This window comes from Odontesthes bonariensis, chromosome 9 (genome assembly GCF_027942865.1).
Source record: "Odontesthes bonariensis isolate fOdoBon6 chromosome 9, fOdoBon6.hap1, whole genome shotgun sequence".
In the NCBI taxonomy this organism is placed as follows: domain Eukaryota; kingdom Metazoa; phylum Chordata; class Actinopteri; order Atheriniformes; family Atherinopsidae; genus Odontesthes; species Odontesthes bonariensis.
The window spans coordinates 10,769,902-10,792,821 of NC_134514.1; the positions used below are offsets into that span (position 1 = coordinate 10,769,902).

The 22,920-nt window shown below is 39.6% G+C and overlaps 1 protein-coding gene across 2 annotated transcripts in view; it reads right to left on the bottom strand.

Annotated features, from left to right (window-relative positions):
• stard13b (StAR related lipid transfer domain containing 13b) overlaps window positions 1-22,920 on the bottom strand; it is a 59,434-nt gene that overhangs the window by 18,610 nt on the left and 17,904 nt on the right. Inside the window, exon 1 of one of the 2 annotated variants that reach the window (XM_075473094.1) lies at window positions 6,490-6,749. The exons of the other annotated variant lie outside the window; for it this stretch is intronic. Coding sequence (XP_075329209.1) covers window positions 6,490-6,652 — 163 coding nt within the window. The 5' untranslated portion in view covers window positions 6,653-6,749. Of the gene's footprint in view, window positions 1-6,489; window positions 6,750-22,920 lie in introns of those variants that run through there. 2 annotated transcript variants of the gene reach the window in all.

A 22,920-nucleotide genomic window follows, 5' to 3' on the forward strand; every position in this document is an offset into this window, starting at 1 on the left:
AGTTTTATCATGTATTTTGCTGCAGCTGAAAAATAAAGAATAAAAAAGGCAGATCTCCAAGACTGAAACAATAATAACTTGGGGATCAACATGTATATAAATCTTGTGTTATATTTAAATCGTATAGGGTAATGAAGCATTTTCCTTAGCACTTTTCCAAAGAGGTTAAGTTAATATTTGACTTTCCATTCCAGTTACAGTGCAGCTAAGGCATGTCTGAAATCTGCACTTGGTAAATGATTAGCTGTGCACATGTGGCAGCTGTCAGCCGCTCTGTGGAGGAAGCACACTGATTCACACACAGGACAAACAGTTTTACAGGAAGGCTGTGAGCTCAGTCTGCTACATAGAGGTAAAAAAAAGAAGTTTACAGAGGACCTTTTTGAATGCGACCTTTATTCCCAGAGGTTTGCTGGGCAAAGGCAGTTTATTCCTGGTTGTTACAAGGTTCTTAAATCATTTACTCTTTCTTCTTCACCAGGGCAGGAAATTACAAACAACTACCAATCAACCAATTGTGCAGTGTGGTTCCAGGGATACACAGAAAGAATCACTCAGCTTTAGACAAAACAGATCTGTAATCTAAGCATTTGTCAAAGGAAAATCATTTGACATGAAACGTTTTGCTCTCTTCAAGGGGAACTGCGGTATTTTCAACATTAAGCCTCTTTTATGAGTCGTCTGCAATGTTTTAGAACCCCCCTCACCGCTTTTTTGATGTTTACTGCTGTCACCGGTATTTGCCTAATTTTGATTCTTCTCAACCTGCTTCAGAATGGCAAGTCATGTGCATGTCCTAAAAGGTCCGTAAAAGCACCATAAATGTCCGTTTTCAAAATCATCAACTCAACTACTGGTGTGCACTGGTAATCCATATCAAATTTCGTTGCGAAAAGTTGCTTCTGTCGTGTTTTATTTGGCAGCTCGTTCATGCTCGCACTATTTTCTTAGCCACCTCACAGCCGTGGATAAACTTCCGCTCAGCAGTTGAATCTGACTTGCTATACTCCACACCACTTGATGGCGGAGTAATATCAACGAACATCCAGTCTTCCATAGAACTCAATGGGATTTACAAAATGTCAAATAAAACAGGACAGAAGCACTCATATTACAGAACTTACACACTAATATGAACATATACATCAACAGTTATCACAGCACTTAGTAACTGTAAGAAACTGTTGTACCAATCAACGCACAAAGAAGCTAACACACCGACTTCAATTAAACTGCTTCTTTCCACTTTCACAGCCAGTTCTTTTCCAAAATCTGAAAACAGAAAGTCTTTCTTAAGACAGACTGTCCAATGTACTGTGGGAGAATATATTATATGTATACTGTCTGGATTGAGGATACTTTATGTTTTCACATTCTTTTCCAGTATAAACCTAGCATGTACTCAAACTTGAATAATGTTATGGGTTTAGGACATACCAATGCTATTTGAGTCCAGGCCCCGCCTTTACACGTAGATGTGGAAATATTCACTGATTTCCTTGTAAGTGTGTATTGTAACAGAGTATTGTATGTGGACTAACACATTGTCAAACACTGCTTTTGACTTCCTCTCAGTACCATTTGCTTTCTACCCTATTTGTTTGGTAGCAAACAAAATAAGTCAAACAACTTGCCAATGACACTGATGTTCATGAATAAAAGACAAACTGGTTTACTATGATCTAAGTAACCAAGGTGCACATCTACATCAACAGTTATGATTAAACCCCCATTTTAAAGAAGGGGCAGTTCCATTTGTCTCAGACCGAATGATGTAGCATTGAGAGGAGTCTGAAGAGGAGGAGGGCAGAGTCTAACTAGATTCTTTACTTTGAAGAGCCCCCTTACTGTTAGAACCTCTTGAAAGAGAGAGCAATGCAAACCCCTTTTCAGTAGTTTTTCAAACAGCTACCCACGTTAGTCAGAGGGTCATCTATTAACATGTTGATGTGTTCCTGTCCTCTCTATGTCAAGCTTTTTAAATATTCAACACTCATTATCCTGTTCAGACACTTCTCTGAGTAAATTCTCCCTGTTAATCATCAAGACATACCAAAAAAAAAATCGAAACTTTATAATTTAACTTCTCCAAAATTTTTACAAAAAGTAGTAATGGCAAGTCACTGTTATTTAAGCCGGTGAAACAACTGAATAAAGTGAATATATGTAAAACAAGACATACACATCTTAGAATGAGCATACAGCAATTTGAGCTGTATAAAGGTAATCTGCGTCATAACTGTACAGTGATTGGTCCAGATGTTCCACGTGTACAGTGATTGGTTGAACCCAGCACCAGCACCCACCATTACACAAAAAAAGAAGAAAAAAAAAGTGGAATGGGCCAACCACAGCAAAAAGCCCTTGAAAGTATTCAGTCCTTCAGGGTACTCCCGGCCTTTACAAGCCTCATGTACCCACTCAGTTTTGATCACCATAAGAACAAATTTAGTTGACTGCTCCATAATCAGAAACACAAGCCTTTCATCCATGACAGCAAAATTAAATGCATGATTTGTATCTTCAGGCCACATAGAAATAACTAAGCACATGTATATGACACAATGAAAAAAAAAAAAAAAAGACAACAAAGAAACAAATTACAGTGTTAATCCAATCTAAACTGTACTTTTAAAACGTATGTAAACATATTACTTACACAAATCAAGCTTCTCAAAAATGGATTAACAACCAGATAATGTGGTTGGGGTTCAGATCACTCCTAAATGTATACGCTCAAATAGACTGAAATGGGCCGAGACGCTCTGTACATGCTTCAAATTGCCATCTTTCTTCATCCTTCTGTAAAAACAGCACAGCGTGACTGAGATGCAAACGGCTGCCAGAAGCCCGTCTCATTTGACAATGGCTGTACAAACTTCTCAACCATAACAGAAGGCAGTGACGGTCTCACCAGGCCAGAGATTGGAGTCTGCTAGCTGCACCAAGATCAAGAAGTCATTAAGAAGGGCCATGTCCGAGGCACAACAGCCTTTCAAGGAGGAGAAGCACCAAAAACAGTCAGCAGGCAGGTTTTCAGTCACGCTGTAATTTTCAGCTGCTCTAGCTTTCAGCAGAGGTACTGATTACCTTTCCAGAGTATTTCCATGACAAACAAGGGACACTTGCACACACTAAAAATGGTCTGTGAGTCAGTCAAGCACAGATTATAAGAAAAGTACAATTTGACTGACGTGGGATTTTTGAGACTTTAACCAATAAACCAAGCTTTCAGAGATGACATGTAATTCAGCAAATATAAAAGACTTTTTAAAGCCTGATAAAAGAAATGCTGTTGTGCATCACATTGTGCATTCAGAAGACTGCTTTCTTAAAAATAAAACTTTATCTCAGAATTTTTTATCAATTTTACAGAAGGGCACAAATTTTAGAAAAATGAGAAAGGCTGGCTCCTAACATAGGTGTCCAAAAACGGTCGAAAAATCACAATTTCTATTGCAACAAATACGTGCATTATGTATTATTGACATTTGTTACAATACATATTTCATACCCTTTAAAAAAATAATGTTTCTCTGATGCATGAGTAGCAAAAATAAAAATAAAGAAGCATAAATCCTGAGATGGGCAGAGTGCCGAGGAGCTGAAGCCGGCAGGGCAGAAAGCTAGAAAATACACAGCAGTCACTCTACAGTACTGACATATGAAATAATCCCAAAAAATATGAGAAATATTTTCAGGAAAGAGGCACAGTCCTGCACATCAAGACAAACCCACTCACACAACAATCTAACAATTTCTATGTTTTCCAATCTTATCCATTTAGTTCCAAAGATGCTGAGACACACCAGGCAGAATTTCTGAATAATAAGAAATTGTAGATCTTTACTTTATCTGACGACACACACTCATGCTGCCCTGACATACCATCAAACTGGAAACATGACAAGGACAAAACAAGCATTCGTGGAACTTGGGGTGAGACAAGACATGAGTAATTCTGCCCGTCAACATTGCCCCCACTCACTTTCAACCTGCTATGTCAACAGAGCCAACCAGCTGGAATGCAGGAGCCACTAAGCAAGATTACATGCACAGTTGAGTCAAGCTACGGTTAGAGTTTGTCCTGGACACTTAACTAGACCACCAACCTTTTCCAAGTATAAATGCACGGACGGTGTAATCAAGGTTTTGATCGAACTACATAGGCCGTTATGCTGTGAACTGTGTGAGATAGCGCTGCCTCTTTGAACTTTCTCTGTGGAAGATCATCATTCCTGTAAGTATAGTTGTATTCACTGCGCAGACATTGGATTTAAGTTTCTTGAACTGTACATGAAAGATGATTTTGTTTGACGATACTGCAGCTATAAAATCAGGAACATATGAGAGCAGAGCGACAGAGGAAATGCTTTAAGCGACCACAAATTGGCACATAGTCTCAATGGGCATATTTTTTAGCTATCTGACAAAAGAACCAAAAAAAAATATGCTTCACTGTTTTCACAAAAAGATGGAACTTTGGAGCATGTGAGTGACTAGGCAACTTTTGATTCTAGTTGAGTTTATACCAGCAGGCATGATTCAGCCCCCAACGGCATCATCTGGTTGTGTTAGTCTGGTTTCGGGAAGTTTGATTATGTACAACTAACTAATGTAAACCTGCTGACTGTAATAAGTGAAGATCAGTTCTGTGGGTCCCTCAAAATACTGCACTTAAGTTGTATCACTTTTTATCATTTCAAACACTACTTATATAGAGACATGAGGTATGAAAGAAAATTAGATGGATACAGGCCTATAACACTACATTCCTGGGTAAAATAAGGTACAAAATTTGATACTGCAAGGAAATTATGAGATTTATGGCAAGTTACATTAAAATACTACACTTACTAAACTTAGCCAAGAAGAATTGTGAAAACTACAGGAAGTAGTTTGATGTGAAACTTACACAACCTTGCAATGTAAACACCAAAGTGACTGTTTGGGCATAAATTATGTGTGAGTGAGATCTGTTGAATGTGTGTTTTTCTCTTAATTACAATGCTTGATTCAGATTTTAATCCACAGAGGAGGAAGAACTATGATTGTGTTCATTCATCAAGTCTTTCAATTGAATTAGTAAAAAAGCAGCTTTTGGTGTAATTTGTCCCACTTTTTCCATCAAAATACAACACACACACACAAAATACAATTTTGTTATCTGTTATCATTAATCCAAGTACAGTTGTATTCTAAAAAAAAAACAAAACATGGAAACTGACGATAAATGTGAAACAAAAGCTGTTATAATGAGGTTTTATTCAGGGTTTTTCCCAAACCACACCATGAACATACATATTTTTTGTCCATGTCCCAAATAACCTTAAATTGTTGGTTTGCTGTCAGACAGACATCTGTAATCTGAAAACGCATGCCAGGTTACATGACTCCACATGCCGGCAAAAACATCAGATAATGAAATTTTCTTAAAAAACAAGCCTACCGTTACATGTACGCACATCTCCAGGACATCTTCATACATCTATTCAACAACGAGCTCTGAAAATCTTCCACATCGCCAGGATCAAAACACAGCCTTTTCCTCAGCACTCTGTGGTGACACAGGAAATCTTATCCACACAATAGGCTGCATTATCTGACTCGTGGTCTCGTCAGTGTGACTGGAAAGAGAACTATGCTTCGGAGGATCCTTCTGTTATGACAAGCAGCAACGCTTTGATCCAGCTTCAGGGTGCTCACACCTGACGGAGGAACCAAAGGTCATGGTGTTTTGTTCTCCCATTGTTATCCATGCCCTACCCCTTCCTGGCCTCAAGTGAGTGACCTTAAACCTCAGGTAAATGCAAAGGCAAGAGGTTAGAGGTCTTGGAGAAAGCTAAATAAGAGGTCAAGACCTTTTACACTGAAAAAACACAGCTATTGCTCTCCTGGCAACACACAGCAGTCCACAAATAAGCTGAGAGCTTGTAAAACTGTCAAGCAAGCCATTCATTGATATCTCTTATTTACACACTGGGCTCAGCTCTTCTTACACAACTGATCCTATAGCTTAACGCCTATCAGTGTTTGTTATATTCAGTCGATACCACTCACTTATCTCCATTTCACCCTTGACTACCAATTGGTTTAAGGTCAAGTTTAACTTTTTCTGCAGTGTCACACATAAACACATCCTGTTAGCAGCGTACGTCTGTACTTCAAATATGCTTAGTATATATTTCCAACTTTATCTAGGGACAAGCAAGAAAAAGAAAAGACATTTGACAAAAATAATGAGTTCAATCCAAATAAACAAGGCCTTTCCTCACTTTTTAGCATGTTGTTCTCTAGTCATACAAACACGTCATATCTTATTCACCACATGTTTTGACTACCAGCTTGCTTACACATTCCTGGAACCATGTGTAAGGGGGATTAAATGAAACAGAAAACCCCACACAGCCAAAAATAAAGGCAAGACTTCCACCGTAAAGACTGAACCAAAGGAGTGACCTGTCATTTATATCCAAACACCTCTCCTACCTCCAGCAATCCTCTTGAGTAGCTGCTGCCTGGCAATGATCCTGCCCAGCCTGTAGCCAGAGCGTCTGCGGTGATGATCCATTCTCAGGTAGATATCCTGAGTTTCAGGGGTCATACTGCCCAGACACTCATTGCCTGTGGACTCAGGCAGCTCTCGAAACATAGCAGTAATACTTTACCCAAATGAGCCCCTGACTACTGCCTGATACACACTGTCCCTCACAGTCTCACCAACAGAAAACTTCACATACATGCGCAAAAAGCCTGAAGTGAGCTGAAAGGGACGGCACAGCAGAGCCCAGGGGGAGGAGTGCCAACACTTCAGTCTACCCTTGCAGGCCATGTGACCACATCGAAGCCAATGGCAAGGAAACAGTGGGAGTACTGCCCACCTTACTGAGTTGAATCCAATGTCTGTGTGAAGGCTTGTCAACTTCCCCCTGCTCTGGAGGGAAATATAAATACCATTGGAATGCCTATGAACTGAGTAAGGGGAGCAGCAGTGGATGATGTGGGGTGTGGGAAGGCTTACAAAAATAGTGGCTTTTGGACTCGCCCTGCACTAGAACAAGTCTTCTGCTGTTGCTGGTGACACAGGTGCCAAATTTACTGGGCGAGAGTGAGTCTGTGCCACTTTAGAGAAAACTGAAGAGGAGAAAGAAAGAGGGAGAAGTTGTTTTTTTGGTAGGGGAATGCTAATTTCTGCTCCCCAACCCCCTCCACACTACTTCTACTTCCAGTCGCAGGAAGTCCTCTCTGTGGGTCTCCTCGATGTTTCAGCAACCCAGCGGGAAAAACAGATTTTACCCTGATATGTCAGTGGCCTCCATCAATTCCAGTGAACACGATTAAGATCAGACAACAGTGTGTCATTTATGCAGTTCGCATAGCAAAAATCAGAGCCTCTTCTGACACAAACTAATCACATCACAAATGTTGAAGTTCAAAAGCTAAAGATGCTTTTCTATTTTATTGAAAAGCAAAGAAAATTCTTATTCTGAACTCATCAATACTGATGGCAGGTTAATAACCTTGTGTCAGCTGACAATAGCATTGCTGTGAGGGCTCCAGCAGCGAGTAAGAACTGGTTGGAATAGAAAGGGATAAAGGTCAAAGATACTTCAATCACAAGGTAATACTTTGATAAAAACTACAAAGAACAAAACAAACAAAAGAAAAGGGAGGAATTTTTTTACAAATAGGCTACAGTTTTGTTTTTTTTGTCTGTAAATAAGAAACAGGTGTCTTCGTTCTTGCAGCCATCAACCATATTGAAGTATTTGATTATAAAGATGATTTGACTGGAGGATTAAAAGAAGAAGCAATGACAAAAATAGCTAAAATACTGCATTATCTATTTCAACATGGCTTCACATAGTCTGCTTTGAATAACAAAATATGTTTTTGATAAAGCCTACATATTTTCACTTAGTTGTAAAATCTAAAGGTGAACTTCTTGAGACTCAAACTATTATCTGGCAACATTTGACATAGATGGAAAAGAAATTCACACCTCTCACTTACGACAAAATCAAAACACAAGTTCCACTGATTCAAAGTGCGCTCGTCTCAGCTAGTTAACAACAATCCTCTCACATCTGAAATAGAGCCTACATCCATACCAGCACATCCACCCAGTGCCAATCAAGGCCACTGCCACTATGTGAACGTTCTAGCCTCAGTATACAAGCTTGACTGTTTAGTATATGAGCATGGCGCCATAAACGTGAATAGAGCACAAACGGGCAAGCGACCAAGTTAAACACAGCCCCTGCCTGTTCCTCTTTCTGGCTGGCAAAATCCACCCAGGCTTAAGCTCACAAAGACCACAATTCAGCAGCACACTTCTGAGCCTGCTGCACGTTTTCATAAACTTCTTCTGGGTTTAAGGGCCCTCCCCACACCCTCAAGTAGTGCTATTTTAATACTAGACTATTGCTTTTTAAGAGTAGTAGGTGATGGTTTAGCTTTGTTCAGATGATTTCATCAGGTGGTGACACATTTTTCTTTTTTTCCACACACAAACACCTGTATTCATTCATCAAGTGAAAGGTTTGCGTAAAGCATCAGATTCAAAAGTGAGTGGCGGTGTTGCAGAAACAGTGTGAGCTCAGTGAATCAATTTTTCTGTTTTACACTTCCTTTCTTGTCTAGACGATAGAACTTACCAAGTGCATCAGACGCATCGCATTACAGAATCTATCACCCAGCATGATAATGAATGAGATTAATGGTGTCGTCTGTCTTACCCAAAATAGCTCAGCAGGGATCGTGAAAAAGATGAAAGCTCTCCAATGTGATCAGAGATGCCCTTGTGTTTAATTTTTTTTCTGCATGCCATGAAAAGATGGCTGTGGTCTGTCCTTAGATGGAGCGCTGACACTCCAGCCCTTATCAGACATGATACAACACGCCTCTGTCTGGGTTTCAGAGCTCAACTACTATACAGCATGGCAGCAGGAATGCAGACTCACATTACAGACACACAAACACATACCAAGGCTCTGTGAGGGGCTGGCAGGGTTGACAAAGTGGATTGTATTGTTGATCATAATGAGGTCAGTAAAAGAATTACAAAATACCCTTTCAAGAAAACAAATTCGTATGAAAGCCGAAGGATGTTTCTTGAACTGAAATTGGAAGCAACAGACATGACATCATATCAAATTGAATGCATTGCAGCATTTTCATGATGCCTAAGATGTAATGTTGGCACTTAATGCAATTCCAGCCTTCATTAGTTTTCCACTAGCACTCAGTCTCAGCCAGGTGTGATTACAGAGGGGGAAACTTGTAGTCTGATTCATCTTGAGGCAGTAACTGCTGTGATGTGGTTTGATTCAGCAGCAGACACATGTAATCTGCAGTGGGCAGCCCTGGTTGTGCTGTGGCTCTGTTTCCTGTGGTTACAGCTTAAGAATAGCCCTAGTGTGACAGAAGATTTCCACCTCATGAGCCATCAAATGTCTGAATTCTGAGCTCAGGTCTAGTTGTAAATCATACTGTAATACTGCAAGTTCAGTTGAGCTGTGTATGCTTTCAGGTGAGGTGCTCGATACTCTACAGCAAATTAATTTCACTCACAACAACCCCTCCAACTGTTGACACAATGAGGATCTTTGAGCCAGACATCCACGGGCATTTAATTTTAGCAGCACTCCTCAAGCAGCTGCTTAACGCTGTTGTTCCCACAACAAAGGTGTGTCCCAATGCTGTAAAAGACCTACGTTTTGTGTGTTTTAACTTTTGGAGTATTTTTCACAACTCTAATTTTACTTTAAGTTAATTTTTATTAATTATAAAAACTCTGGTCCAATACAAAGACAGCAAGTCAGCTTAAATGCCAGGCACTGACAGTCAAATGGATCCAAAGTGACAGCAAAAAGCAGATTAAACTACGAATCTCCATAATATTCCCCCAAGGCTAAAAAAGAAGAAAACAAATCCGCTCTAAGATACATGAAAGGCCACAACTACGCAGTACTTTGTTGACTGAAAGAGAAAGATTTTCATTCAGTCCAGAAACAATTTCATTGTGTATTCATGTTTACATTTAATTTCTTAAGGCAATCTGTTTTATTTAGGTGACCTGAACTTAAAAATGTCACAAAGGTCACATACATGCATGGAAAAGGTCTGAGTGGAAAATGAGTGCGTCGTCAGCCTCATAGAGAAAACTGTAACTAAGACATTTTTAATCCAAGTACATTTTCATTTTGAAACATGTACTTTTCACTCATCAATTAATTAGATTTTCACAGGCATTTTTACCCTTATTTGGGTACAATTTACTTTAAGTATCAGTACTTTTACTGAAGTAAAATAAGTGAGTATTCTTTACACCTCAAGATATTCAGGCTTCTCTGATATATTCTCCTGATAAATGTTCTCTAACTGGTAAATACTAAGCATGTATTGAGTGTGTCAAGCAAATTTTACGATATATATATATAAAGCATTGTATGTAAAAAGTTCATCACGAGTAAACTATGCAATATTTAAGTAAAATATACATAAAAACAAAACTTTTTGTGTCGATGGATTTAACCAGCTTCATTGGTTTTAGTTATCTTGACACTCCTCATGAGTTTAGAGTTCTCATTTTGAAAAGCATTTTTAAAGAAAAAAAGGTGAAAGGTGATAGCCTGGGAATTCCCATGCTGCTTTGCGCTCGATTTCATTCACACTGCAAAGTCAGCCTGGAAACCACCACCCTTATTTTTGCCTGAGTTTGGGAACCAATCACAGAACGGGGGGGGCAGCAAGACGATGACGACGTCTATGCGCTACACCGAAGCTTGTAGAGTGTTAATCCAACATGGCAGCGGACACAACGTTACCGTTCGATGCAGCCTTGGAAAGTGTTTCGGAGTAGATTCACCCTAGGGTCATTTGAACCGTGATATCCAGCAAAGTAGCCCACCCGAAGTTTTTCCGATATTGGCTTAACATCAGCTGAGTTACTGAGTTATCCCGAATAGCTTAGTACAAGCGCTAACGGACCCTGGCAGTATCTCCAAAATTACCACACTAAAATCACATGCCATGACAACAAACTTCAACAGTAGTACAAATATGGTCTGTACTCACAAAACGATGCATTTGGAAGTTTGTACATAGTCCAGGAGTTTATTATTATCAAAACAAGCCTGATAGCTTCTCTGCTGCTAAAGCAGCGTCGACGTCACTTCCTTGATCTGGGAGCTTCAATGTAAGATGAGGGTTGATCTACTACTGTAGACAACAAAGCAAGGCTGCTCAATTTCTCTATTGATAAAATAAATTCACAACTCTACAACATAAAAATTCATGTAGAATATAGCATATACTTTGTTGTCTACAGTAGTAGATCAACCCTCATCTTACATTGAAGCTCCCAGATCCAGGAAGTGACGTTGACGCTGCTTTAGCAGCAGAGAAGCTATTAGGCTTGTGTTGATAATAATAAACTCCTGGACTATGTACAAACTTCCAAATGCATCGTTTTGTGAGTACAGACCATATTTGTACTACTGTAGAAGTTTGGTGTCATGGCATGTGATTTTAGTGTGGTAATTTTGGAGATACTGCCGGGGTCCGTTAGCGCTTGTACTAAGCTATTCGGAATAACTCAGTAACTCGGCTGATGTTCAGCCAATATCGGAAAAACTTGGCTGGATGTCACGGTTCAAATGACCCTAGGGTGAATCTACTCTGAACCATCACTTTAAGTAGCTTAGAGCGCAAGTTTACTTTTATTTTACTTTTTTTTCTTATTCTTCCTCGTCGAATTTCTGTCGTCATCTGGTATAAGTGATACAATTGGCTATGAATCGCGCGCAAAGCAGCATGGGAAGAACCAGACGCCATTTGATAGACATTCGTAGCGCCCAATAAACGGCTCTAGGCATTTGTAAACCACGCCTCAAATACGAGTAAATGCACACCTAGTTCCCAGACCACCATCTCATCGAGATTGTGGACGCGTTAGCCAGGCTAGAAAGGTGATGCTTTGTCAATTAAAATTTACCCAGACCCCTTTTATATAAGATGGCTCCTACATTATGCAGGTATATTAATCCCCATAGATGTTTCTTTCCCTTGCTTATATTTCTTCCTTTTTCACTTGGCTTGACGCAAATGTGATGTGGAGCTGAACCTTTTGGTATCACAGATAATGATTATGGAGGTAGTTTATTGGGTTTAGTTTAAAATGCAGCTCTGATATGCTTTGATCTATGTTATCTAGGTTGAGCTTTCCTGGTCATGGAATGTTTCCACCATAATCAGTCAGAAATCAACACATACGGGCTTTGAATTAAAAAATAAATGGAAGACATAAAATGTCCCAAGTCACACAGACCATTTTCCACAAAGACTCGTCATCGGAAAAATATGATTGACACAAGACAAAGAAAACTTATGTATACCTTGTCCATAGCCAAAGTACTGCAACCCTTTTAAGTGGGGCATTGAAGAATACATTTAGGAATGAAACGTCATGCTACAACACAAGACATGCAACTTCCAGACCAAATCAAGGAAAGCAGATGGTCCATTTTCTACTGCAGAAATGCCTCAAATAGAAGTCAAACTGTTACACTGTGAAAAAAATTATGCACGTCTCATGTAATTAATAAGAATTTTTTGATATATATTTATCCGTAAAGACTGTGACAGCTCACATCTATCACTTTCCTACAGGAGTAAATCTGGGACGAACATAAATTAATCACTAATGTATATGTAAAGATCAGCATGTGTTTTATATTTGTGTTCAGCTGAGTGACCCTCAACAGGGTGAAAGATACAGTATAAACTCAACAAGTCTGAAAGCATATTCTTCACCTGTGTCAGTGTGTCAGTGCATTAGCCGAGAGATTTTATGGAGCTTTCTCTCAGACTTTCTGAGACAGCTTCCATCCATCAGAGTTCAGCTGTAAATGGGTCACGTTCCGCGATGTAACTCACACACATTTCTCTCTTGATTGGCCAGATCCATCCATTTCATACATATCCAGAGTTCCTCCCTCTGATTCCTCTAACATCTGTTTTGGAAAAGAAATTTTGAGCTGCCAGCCTGAAATACTGCATTAGGTTTGGATGCCTAATACTGTGATCTACATACATGTCACTGGAGCACCAAAAATGCCAAACTGTGCCGCATCCCGAAGCCAAGAGTAAAGGCAATCTTCCATGAAGTGATAAAAAAGTCTCTGTTCTATATATGTGTCTTGTTAAGTATATATATTTGCAGCTTGAGGATCTGGAATGCAGACTGCATGGCACTCATCACTCACTTTTAATACATACTCTATCTAGAAAAGAATGCAGGGTTAATGTGTCAAATGTCCAGACATCACAGTACTCAGCTGCTTCACCAGTGACGTGCCTCAGCAGGCTGCACAGCTGAGGCAAGCACACGTCAAACTACACACAAAATAATACAAAACTTTGTGGGAAAGTTGAACAGGAGCTCCAAATCCAGTTAAACAAAGAGAGCACACCAGTGAGCTGTGATATCACATGAAACATCTGGTCTCTGTTTGGATGACTTCAGCCTGCCTGATGAAGACAGAGCTGTTTTATAATTCAAGTGGCATTCCCACTCGGGGAGCTGGTGTGGTCAGTTCACTTCATCTAGTGGTAAACTTAGGCAACTGCACTAATGATTGCTGACTGCTCTCCACTTCTGAGGTATCAGTCTGAATAAATTTAATGGAACTATGGCACCCAGCATTAATCTCTAAAGCTTTAGTTTAGGGGGATCGGTGTTACTCTTTACGTGTTACGTAATTCTTTGCATTATATGTTTTATACTTCGGAGAGATAGCTGCACTGTACTTCACATGTATCGAACATTTTTTTCAAGTCATACTCCTGACCAACTGCCTGGGTTGGTTTATTTGCAGCCAAGCTTTTATATTAACACGCAGAGCAACTGAGAATAAAATCGTATTGCTTCTATCTAAAAGAAAGTGACTGAGGAGCATGTTCAGGAATGTTGTAATATACACTACAGAGTAATGTAAAATTGAAAATGTGTGACAAGCCACACAGATTTACACCTTGAAATGAAATAATTGTACCATAATTCAATGACTATCGAAAGATGAGCACTATTACTGAATAAAACGTTATAAAAACCCAAGTTTAATGCTATGTTAAGCTGGTTTATGTGGACAATTAAACATTTAAATCACAAATCAAAGGTGAAAGTTGAAATTTTTGCGTTACACATGAATGTAAAAATATTACTCCTGAGCGCCGCCTTGCGGCATAACAACTGAAGCACACTGTCAATCGAGACGGATAAAGTTACGAAGGAACACAGTAAGTAAGTAGGCAATACTCTTCTGCACGTGTTGGTAGTTAATGGCACGTTCAGACAGTGCTTTGGGGTCGCATGTCCGACTCAACTCTGCACAGCTTCTACTATCAACACAACTGCAGGTGTCACATTTGAATTGTTTTCCAGTTCCACCGCGCCACATGCAAATATGCGTTAATTCAATGTCACAGCGAGGGTAACTACTGGCTGAACTTCCACTCATTAAGTGAGAAAAACTTACCAATGCCAAGACAAATTAACACCGTATTTCTAGAGCATTTTCCACCAAACTGCATCTCTTTGATTGGCGTACAGAAGAAAATGAAATATGACATTCCAACAAAAGACACCCGCAAGTTCAAATAGTCCTAAAACAGGCTGAATTTCGCCTACTGTAGAGCGGCTGTAGGGTCTTCCTGCAGCGGAGTACTGACCTGCCAGTCTCCGCTCTCTGACATTCTTCCAGAGTAAATCCCATGCTTTGGATGTGGAGCTCCGCAGCTGCTCACTGAACGACCGCCGGAGCTTCAGTGTTGCGGAGTTTCTCTTAGAAGTCATCTCAAAACCTCCACTCGGACATAATCATAAAATCCTTCTTGTTCCCACACAAACCTGTTAAAAGTCTCCGACACACAAAAAAAAAAAAAAATCACCTTTTTCCAGCAAACCTCACTTTAGTTTTAGTTCCCGGTCTTCATAAGAGTTTGGCAACATTTTGAGGAGACATAATAAATAACTGTATTCCTCTTCGGTTGGAGGCGAAAATCAATAAAACGAGTAAAGGTGAGAAAGTGACAGTAAAGCACGAAGACAGGCTTTTACACTTCCCACCAGATGTGCGTGCGTGCGCGTGTGAGTGTGCACGTGTGTGTGAAGTGATTTACACACGGCGAGCGAGAGAGTCGCGATGCCTTCACGTAATGTGGGAAACATGGCGATTACCAGATCAGCACATACTGATGAAAAAAGATGGAAACGAGCCTGTATATGATAGATGTATACAATAGATGGACTCATTAGATCGTTTTGTAAATAGTTTTTTTTTAAATTAAAGTTTATTTCTGATTTTAGGCCAAAAGTCACAAGGTTTTTTTTGAGCCAGCAAAAATGTTTGTTTCTTCACAAACTAAAAATAAACATTTTTGCAGTTTCACAACAGTGCGGTTTCATAGAAAGTTCAAGAATATTTTCAAGGCAACATCTCTTTTGTCATTGTAGATGCAGCATTTCAACACAGCTCTCCTAATGATCCATTTAGGAGGGGGGGCTAAAATTATTCCTCTGGAAAACATTTTTTGGCAACATTAAAGGGAGGAAGAAGTAGCTTATACTTCCCTAATATAGTTAGCTGACCAAATTAAAAACAGATGCGAAATTCCAGCCTCATTAATGATAAATATATACAAACTGCCAAAATAGAACAAACAAAAAACTGTTCACAGTTTTTAAATGATGCTTTGGAACTACATAAGCACAGTAACTCTTGAAAAAAAATGACATAAAAATCAAATCAAATAGTCTGTTATTTGAATACCATCAAAGCAACTGAAGCTGCAAATAGATTAATGTAGATTACACAAAATAACTATATCAATGCTGCGCTGGAAACTGTCACTGACACTTTTCCAGGCTTTCAGTTCCAACATGAGTGTTCAAGGCAGGACCATCAGCTTTACGTAGTCCACTTGAAGGCATCACTAGCTCCAGCCCATGCATCACCCCTCCACCACAAATACATACCTCTGCTTCACTCAAATCACTCTATTCACATCTAGGTCATCACTCTTCAGTCAAGTTATTCACATCATTAATATCTCAAAGACATTTGCATAAAACTTTGAAAACAAATCAGTTCAAAATTAGAGTAATTATGTAATGACAAAATTCCATTAATATAATTTGGTCATTTTCAAACTTTTAAACTATGTGTAGGTCTGAGCTTGGATATCATCATCACCTACAGCCATTACTCTGGATGTCTCTAAAACATCATCATCATCACCTACAGCCATTACTCTGGATGTCTCTAAAACACAGGCTTGACACAGACCTGTTGACAATTGATAGCATTTTCACAGGATCTCATGTCACGACTTCATTTTCTATTGTTTTAAAACTTAATGAGAGTTCAGCGGGTTCTCCCCAGATAGTTTAGAGTAGGTCAACGCTTCAACAGGAGCATGGATTCAGTTTCAGGACCATTTACTTTTGTTGTTACAAAACTTGCACCCAAAATCCTGACACAAAAGAGGACCATTGGCTCATGTCTGAAGAATAAACAGGATTAGTTTTTCTCTAAGGTTACTGCAGCAGCTGCCTGTAGGACATCAGCATCAATAATCGTTCCACCAGAATTATTTTAGGAATTTCCTTCTATTATTGTATGCCCACTCAGGCGGTGCATGACCTAACAGCATTGATATCATATCATGAAAACCTTTCTTGGGCACCAGCTGAAATTACTGTTATAACAGGTTTGAGTCCATTCTAAGCACATGGAGTGACTGGCTATAGATTGACAGTTTCTCCAATGAACAAACCTCTGACAACCTCAGTTTTCCATCTCAGTATGAAACTTTGGCACTTCATTTCAATAAGGAAATAGACCCCGTTTGCCACTAAGCAGAACAGATGATTTACACATTAGAACAAGGCCACATGGTGAAATATATCTCAGCGCAAAGTTGGAAGATATCAATAAAGGGCTCAGTTTGTTAGTTACTATATCCAAAAGGGAATGTATTGCACTCAGAAAGATGAGAAAACTGCTTGTACAATAAGAGAGCACAGAAAACTGATTCAATTGTACTATAACAGTGATTGGGATAATAATATTTTCGGTGATTTGTTCAGACCTCAGGCTGAAAATGCTTGGAGGACATAACACACATACCCACAAATAGCTATCAGGAGAACCTGTTACATTTGATCCTGTGACTTTTTAGTAAGGGTCAGGGTTAAGCTGAGTCAAGCAGTTGTTGGATGGTCACGTGAACAAGAAGCTCAAAGAGAAAAGGGATAAATGCTCGGAAATAAAACCTGAGAATTTACCACAATTACTTAATGATAACAAATTCTATCTCAGTTTGAGAAAGAATGCAATCCCAAATCTAAAAAAAAAATTAGGATGCTGGGTAAAAATCTAAATAAAAAAAAAGAATGCAGTGATTTGCAAACCTCGTAAATTTGTTGTGTATGAGACTTTTTACTATTTCATGAAAAATACCAGCTCATCTTAAATTTGATGGCAGCAACGAGTGTCAAAAAAGTTGGGACAGGGCCATGTCCACTACAGCATCTACTCTTCTTTTAATAACAGTCTGTAAACATCTGGGAATTGAGTAGACCAGCTGCTGGATCTTTGAGAGAAGAATGTTGTTCCATTTTTGTCTGATAAAGGTTTCCAGCTGCTCAACAGTCCTGCGTCTTCTCCTCCTGTGTTTTCTTCTCTGCTGTATTTTGAGTTTCATTATGCACCAAATGTTTTCAGTCAGTGAAAGATCTGGACTGGAGGCAGATCAGTCAAGCATCTGGACTCTTCTACTTCGAAGCCGTGCCAGTGTGACAGATGCAGTATGCAGTTTAGCATTGTCCTACCGAAATGTGCAAGAACCTCTCTGAAGAAAATGTAATCTTAATGGGAATACATGTTGCTGTAAAACCTGCACATATCTTTTAGCATTGATGGTGCCTCTCCAGATGCGTCACCAGTTCAATAGGCACTGATGCACATCAGAGTTACAGGCTTTTGAAATGAGTGCTGATAACAAGCCAGATGGTATTTCTCCTTTAATTAATCTGACCACACAATAGTTTTCCAATTTACTTCAGTCCATTTTAAATGAGCTTTGGCCCAGGGAAGACAGCAGTGTTTCTTGATCACGTTCACTTATCACTTCATGTGAGCATGGTGGAGCTTTAACTTGCATGTGTGGATGGCATAGTGTGCACTGTGTTCACAGACAATAACTTCTGAAAGTGTTTCTGAGACAATGCAGTGATTTCCCTAACAGAATCATGTCAATCTTGTGCTTTTACTGGAGGGCTGCCTGAGGGCCCACAAATCACAGACATTCAATATCTATTTTCAGCTTTGCAAACAGAGATGTCTCCAGATTCCCTGAATCTTTTGATGATATAATTTACTGTAAATGATGGAACATTCAGAGTACCCCGTATTTACATTGAGTAACAATGTAATGTTTTGAAATTGCTCCACAATTTTTAGATGCAATTGTCTAAAGACTGCTAAGTCTATGCTCATCTTTACTTCTGAGAGACTCTGCCTCTGCAAGGTGCTGATTTTATACTCATCATGTCACTGACCTCTGCCTCCAATCGTATCTCTTTAGTATGACTTACTTTTTCAGCCTTTTTTGTTGCCTCACTCAACATCTGATATGTTTTCTATGTTTAATTGCAAATCAAATATGTTTATAAGATTTATAAATCCTTGCATTCTGTGTTTATCATCATAATACAGTTTTGGAGTTGGGTTGGTAAAACTTATGCGAGTGAGTTTTTTTTAAAGAATTAATTCTCAAATGATTATCCATCTGTCATCCTGTTAATTCTTTGGTGGGTAATCTGTAGACTGACATGGGCTAAACACAGGATAATGAAGAAGGACAAGATGCCACATAAGCAGACAAGGGATCATTCAAGGTAGGAATAGACAGACAGAAAATACCATCCCTGTCAGCCCCCAAGAGTAACAGTGATAGAGAAAGCATAGCAGCAAGGCTCTGACCTCTCTTGATATGAATCACCAGAGACATAAACCCAGCCCACCATTCTGCCTCTCCTCCTTTACTCTAAAAAGAAACCACTTGCACAATAAAGATGAGCATTATCGCTGTGAGAATCATATTGGCTAGACAATGACTTAGCCTCTTGAGCAGTCCTTGGCAGTAGAAGTAATGGCAGATGCAAAGAGCGGAAACATCAGTCAGCTTGAGAATGTTTTCCCTTCCCTGACTCACCCACTTGTTTGTTTTGGCCAGCCGGCTTTTAGAAAGCACTCGATTTCCCTGAAAAAAAAAAAACTGTCACTTTTTTTTAGCTATTTTTCATCTGCTCTTTCTCATCTCCTTCCCTCCCTTTGATAAACACATACAGATAAACACATATTTACTTCTGTGCAAGTTATCTACATTCCAGAGTTTATGTATGTGTTGCCTCCATCCATGGCTGATGACTGATGTGGAATGCTGTCCCATTGCTGCAGTGGGAAAATCCCAGATGTGAGGAAACTGATTTCTCCTCTGTGAATGGGTCATGTTGTTGGCCAGGAGGTCTTACACCAGGCCCCCTTGAAATGTCTGGGAGATTGCACTTCCCAGCTTAATGGAAACAAGGCTTGGGGAACAGGGAGCGGGGAGCTCTCCCCTCCGCCTCCATCCCAGCCCCTGAGGGCTCGTCCCAGGCATGTGCTATAAATTTCCTGACCATATATTCCCAAGTTGAGTTCATTTTTCCAGAGGAGCCACACATGTGGCATATATCTGACTTTAGATTATGTGGTTGGGGAGGGAGGAGCTGACTTTGGTCCCAATACATTAAAGTGGCCACTAATTCTGTTTTCTTAGTGAGCCATCCATTATAACGTCATGGTTTCCTCCTTTAGCGGGGGTTATTCTTTACAGAATCCCAAATCCCAAGGAGGTGATCATATCAAATCTATTTTCAAAATACAGATCATTCATGAACTGCAGATTATTCATGTCTTCTAACTGCAGAGGTTTCTTACATAACTTGACTTCATGCATTAAACTGTAACACTGTGTGAGGTGAAATAGAAAAAGTTTTTGCCAACATTACAAAACTCACACAAAAGTAAGAGCTTGCAGAGGTCAAAGTTTGCATAAAGAGACTTGAAGAATGTAAAGCTGGCACGACAAGCGTACGTGGCTATTGTTTAATTGAATGACAAAGCATGTAATGCTGTCAGGTCTGAATCTGTTCAGGCTGTATTCCCCCCAAAAAAACGCATGGGAAAACATTTACACCACTGTCCCACACCTGGTTTCTATTTGAGAAATGAGGATTTAATCACAGAGGTACATTTCACTCCCTCCATTTCTTTTTTTTATTCTCACAGATGTAAAATAAACCAATGTTTAATTGATTTGGAGTAATATTAGCGCTGAATTTAGGTCTCTTTGTTACTATAAACTAATTCCCATCATCTCTCTGGTGCTATGGAATGTACATCAGGGTGTGTTTCGCTCCATGGCAATCACTAATAAATTCAGCTGACAGGATAACTCTGCATAAAAAAACAACTTGTGATATACAGAGGCATGACATTAGCCCTAATGAAAGAAATTCAAACAGGAAGTTGATGTTTATATTTCCAGATGAGCATTGTCCCCGGAGAGAAACCAGAATCAAGAGTCTCACCAACGCCAAAGCAAAAAAAACAACAGCTGCTTGAAATTAAACCTGCAGTTTGGCCTTGAAGTCTCCTCTCCAACAACAAATGTTTTACACAGACAAAATTCTTAAAATACTAGGAGTTATGCAAAATATTTACATTTAATAGAAACCACACTGTAGCTCCCAACTTGAGTGAACACTTACAAACCACATGTTTACAAAGTGTTTGATTCCACGTTTTGATGTGGAACTGTGTTGCTCTTTCTGTTGGTCCACAATGCAAAATGTACTTATTTTACGGAAAAAGCTGCAGGATGTAGTGGTGGCATGAGTCAAAAAACTGGACAGTCATCAAGCACACAGGTAGTTTTGTTCAGTCTGGTACCATTCTGTGATTTTTGTCCTTTGCTCTTAGATGCTGTGTTATTTTGGTTTGATTTAGTCACCATCTGGTTACATTTAGGCAACAATAGTAGTTGACCTTTTTACAAAGTTAACCACATCCTAGAAAAGCTTTGTGTTAAAAAATAAGCTAAAAGAAGACTTATACATTTTGTGTGATGGACCAGAGCAGCTTTCATTCATCTGGATGAGAGACTGTGATATTTCTTTCACTCTAAAACATCAGCGAATCAATGATCAGTTTTATTAATTTTGCATGTGTGTAACTGTCTATAAACAAGTAGTCCATAGCCAACAATCCTGCTCAAGTCATCAACCATGAGCACAGTGCAGGTATTGTTTTCAAACTGAGACACAAACAAGTCCTTAAAGCCAGAGAGCCAGAGAGTGGAGAGGATGCAGGAAGTCTGCTCTGCCTCTGCCTACTATTGCTCTTTGATTACTGAGCCAAATAGTTTAATCAGGTCTGAAACCACAAGAAAGCTGCAGTGCTACACTGCCCCAGGACAGAACCTCTTTTAACAACATGCTGCTTTTTTTCTTTGTTATCTGGGTACAGGTGGAAGTGCACAGCTATGTAAATCCCAATGAGCATGGTCACCGGTGGCCTTGCTTCAGTGCAGAAAGACACAGCATTTGGTGTGAGCAATGCCACGTGCTTGGCTAACCTGAGGGTGCGGAGGCAAAGCCAGCAGCAGGCCCAGCGGAGGAGGATACTTTTTGCCTTCCTGCAACATCTGGATCTCTGTGGTCTATGCGGGAAATCTTGGAGGCCACTGAAGGAACCAGTGCAGTTACTGTATCTAAACTAACTCAGCAGAAATGCTCTGTGTTTAGGTGGAAATACTGAGGTACAATAAAATGGAGCATCAGACTTGATTGAGCTTTAGATGAGAAAGAGTTATTGTTTGAATCAATTTCCAGCTGCATGCAAAAGAAAGGCTCATACCCACAAAAAGAGATAACTGGATGGGACTGGTTGACTTTTTTACTAACGCTAACTTTTCCCAGCGTTGCACTCTGAATGATTGTGGCCATTCCGGGCTCATTAGTTACTGAATCTTGTTTCTGCCTTTCTCCTCCGGTGGCAGCTGACTGCTGGACAAACCTGTTAGCTCAACTGTCTGTTCCCCTGCAACTGGACTGCATCATTACACAGCTGCCCACATCTCCTTTCACTTGGTTTATAAAACCCAGACCTAAATTCCTCAAGCGGCACAAACTGACACACACAGAAAACACTCTCCCTTTGGTCTTTTTGAGGAAGTTGTTCCCTTAAGAATTTACTGGCTGCTTCTTTCACAATTGACAGCATGGATGTAATTGGGAATTAGAATAATAAAGGTGTTTTTCTTCCATGGAGAACACAGAATTAGGAGATTGTTTCTCTTTAAACAGTGCAATCATACACACAAAGCACAGTGGACAGATGATTCATATTTAGATTAGACAATGAATCAAGTCCACAGATCATGGAAATTGTTGAACACGATGATCTCATTCAGTGTAAGAGCCTTGAAGGCATTATTAAATGATGTGCTATAGCTACAATAATTGCAACGAAAATGTTGAAAATGCAATGAAAACATTTAAAGATTTCAGAGCCAGTTAACCAGATAGTTCTCTGTTTTCTCAACCTTGACAAATTACTGTATATACAAAGAAAAATACAGAAATACTACCAGACTCCTATTTTCCTCCGTTCACTTGCCTTGTCAGACAGCCAAGCTGGCCTCTGCACTCAGGAAACCACAAGTCATTTTCCATCTTTCCATGTGTGGAATTTTTCATGCTCTCGTCATGCCAGCAGCACCCTTTATAGTCGAGGCTGCATCTACAAA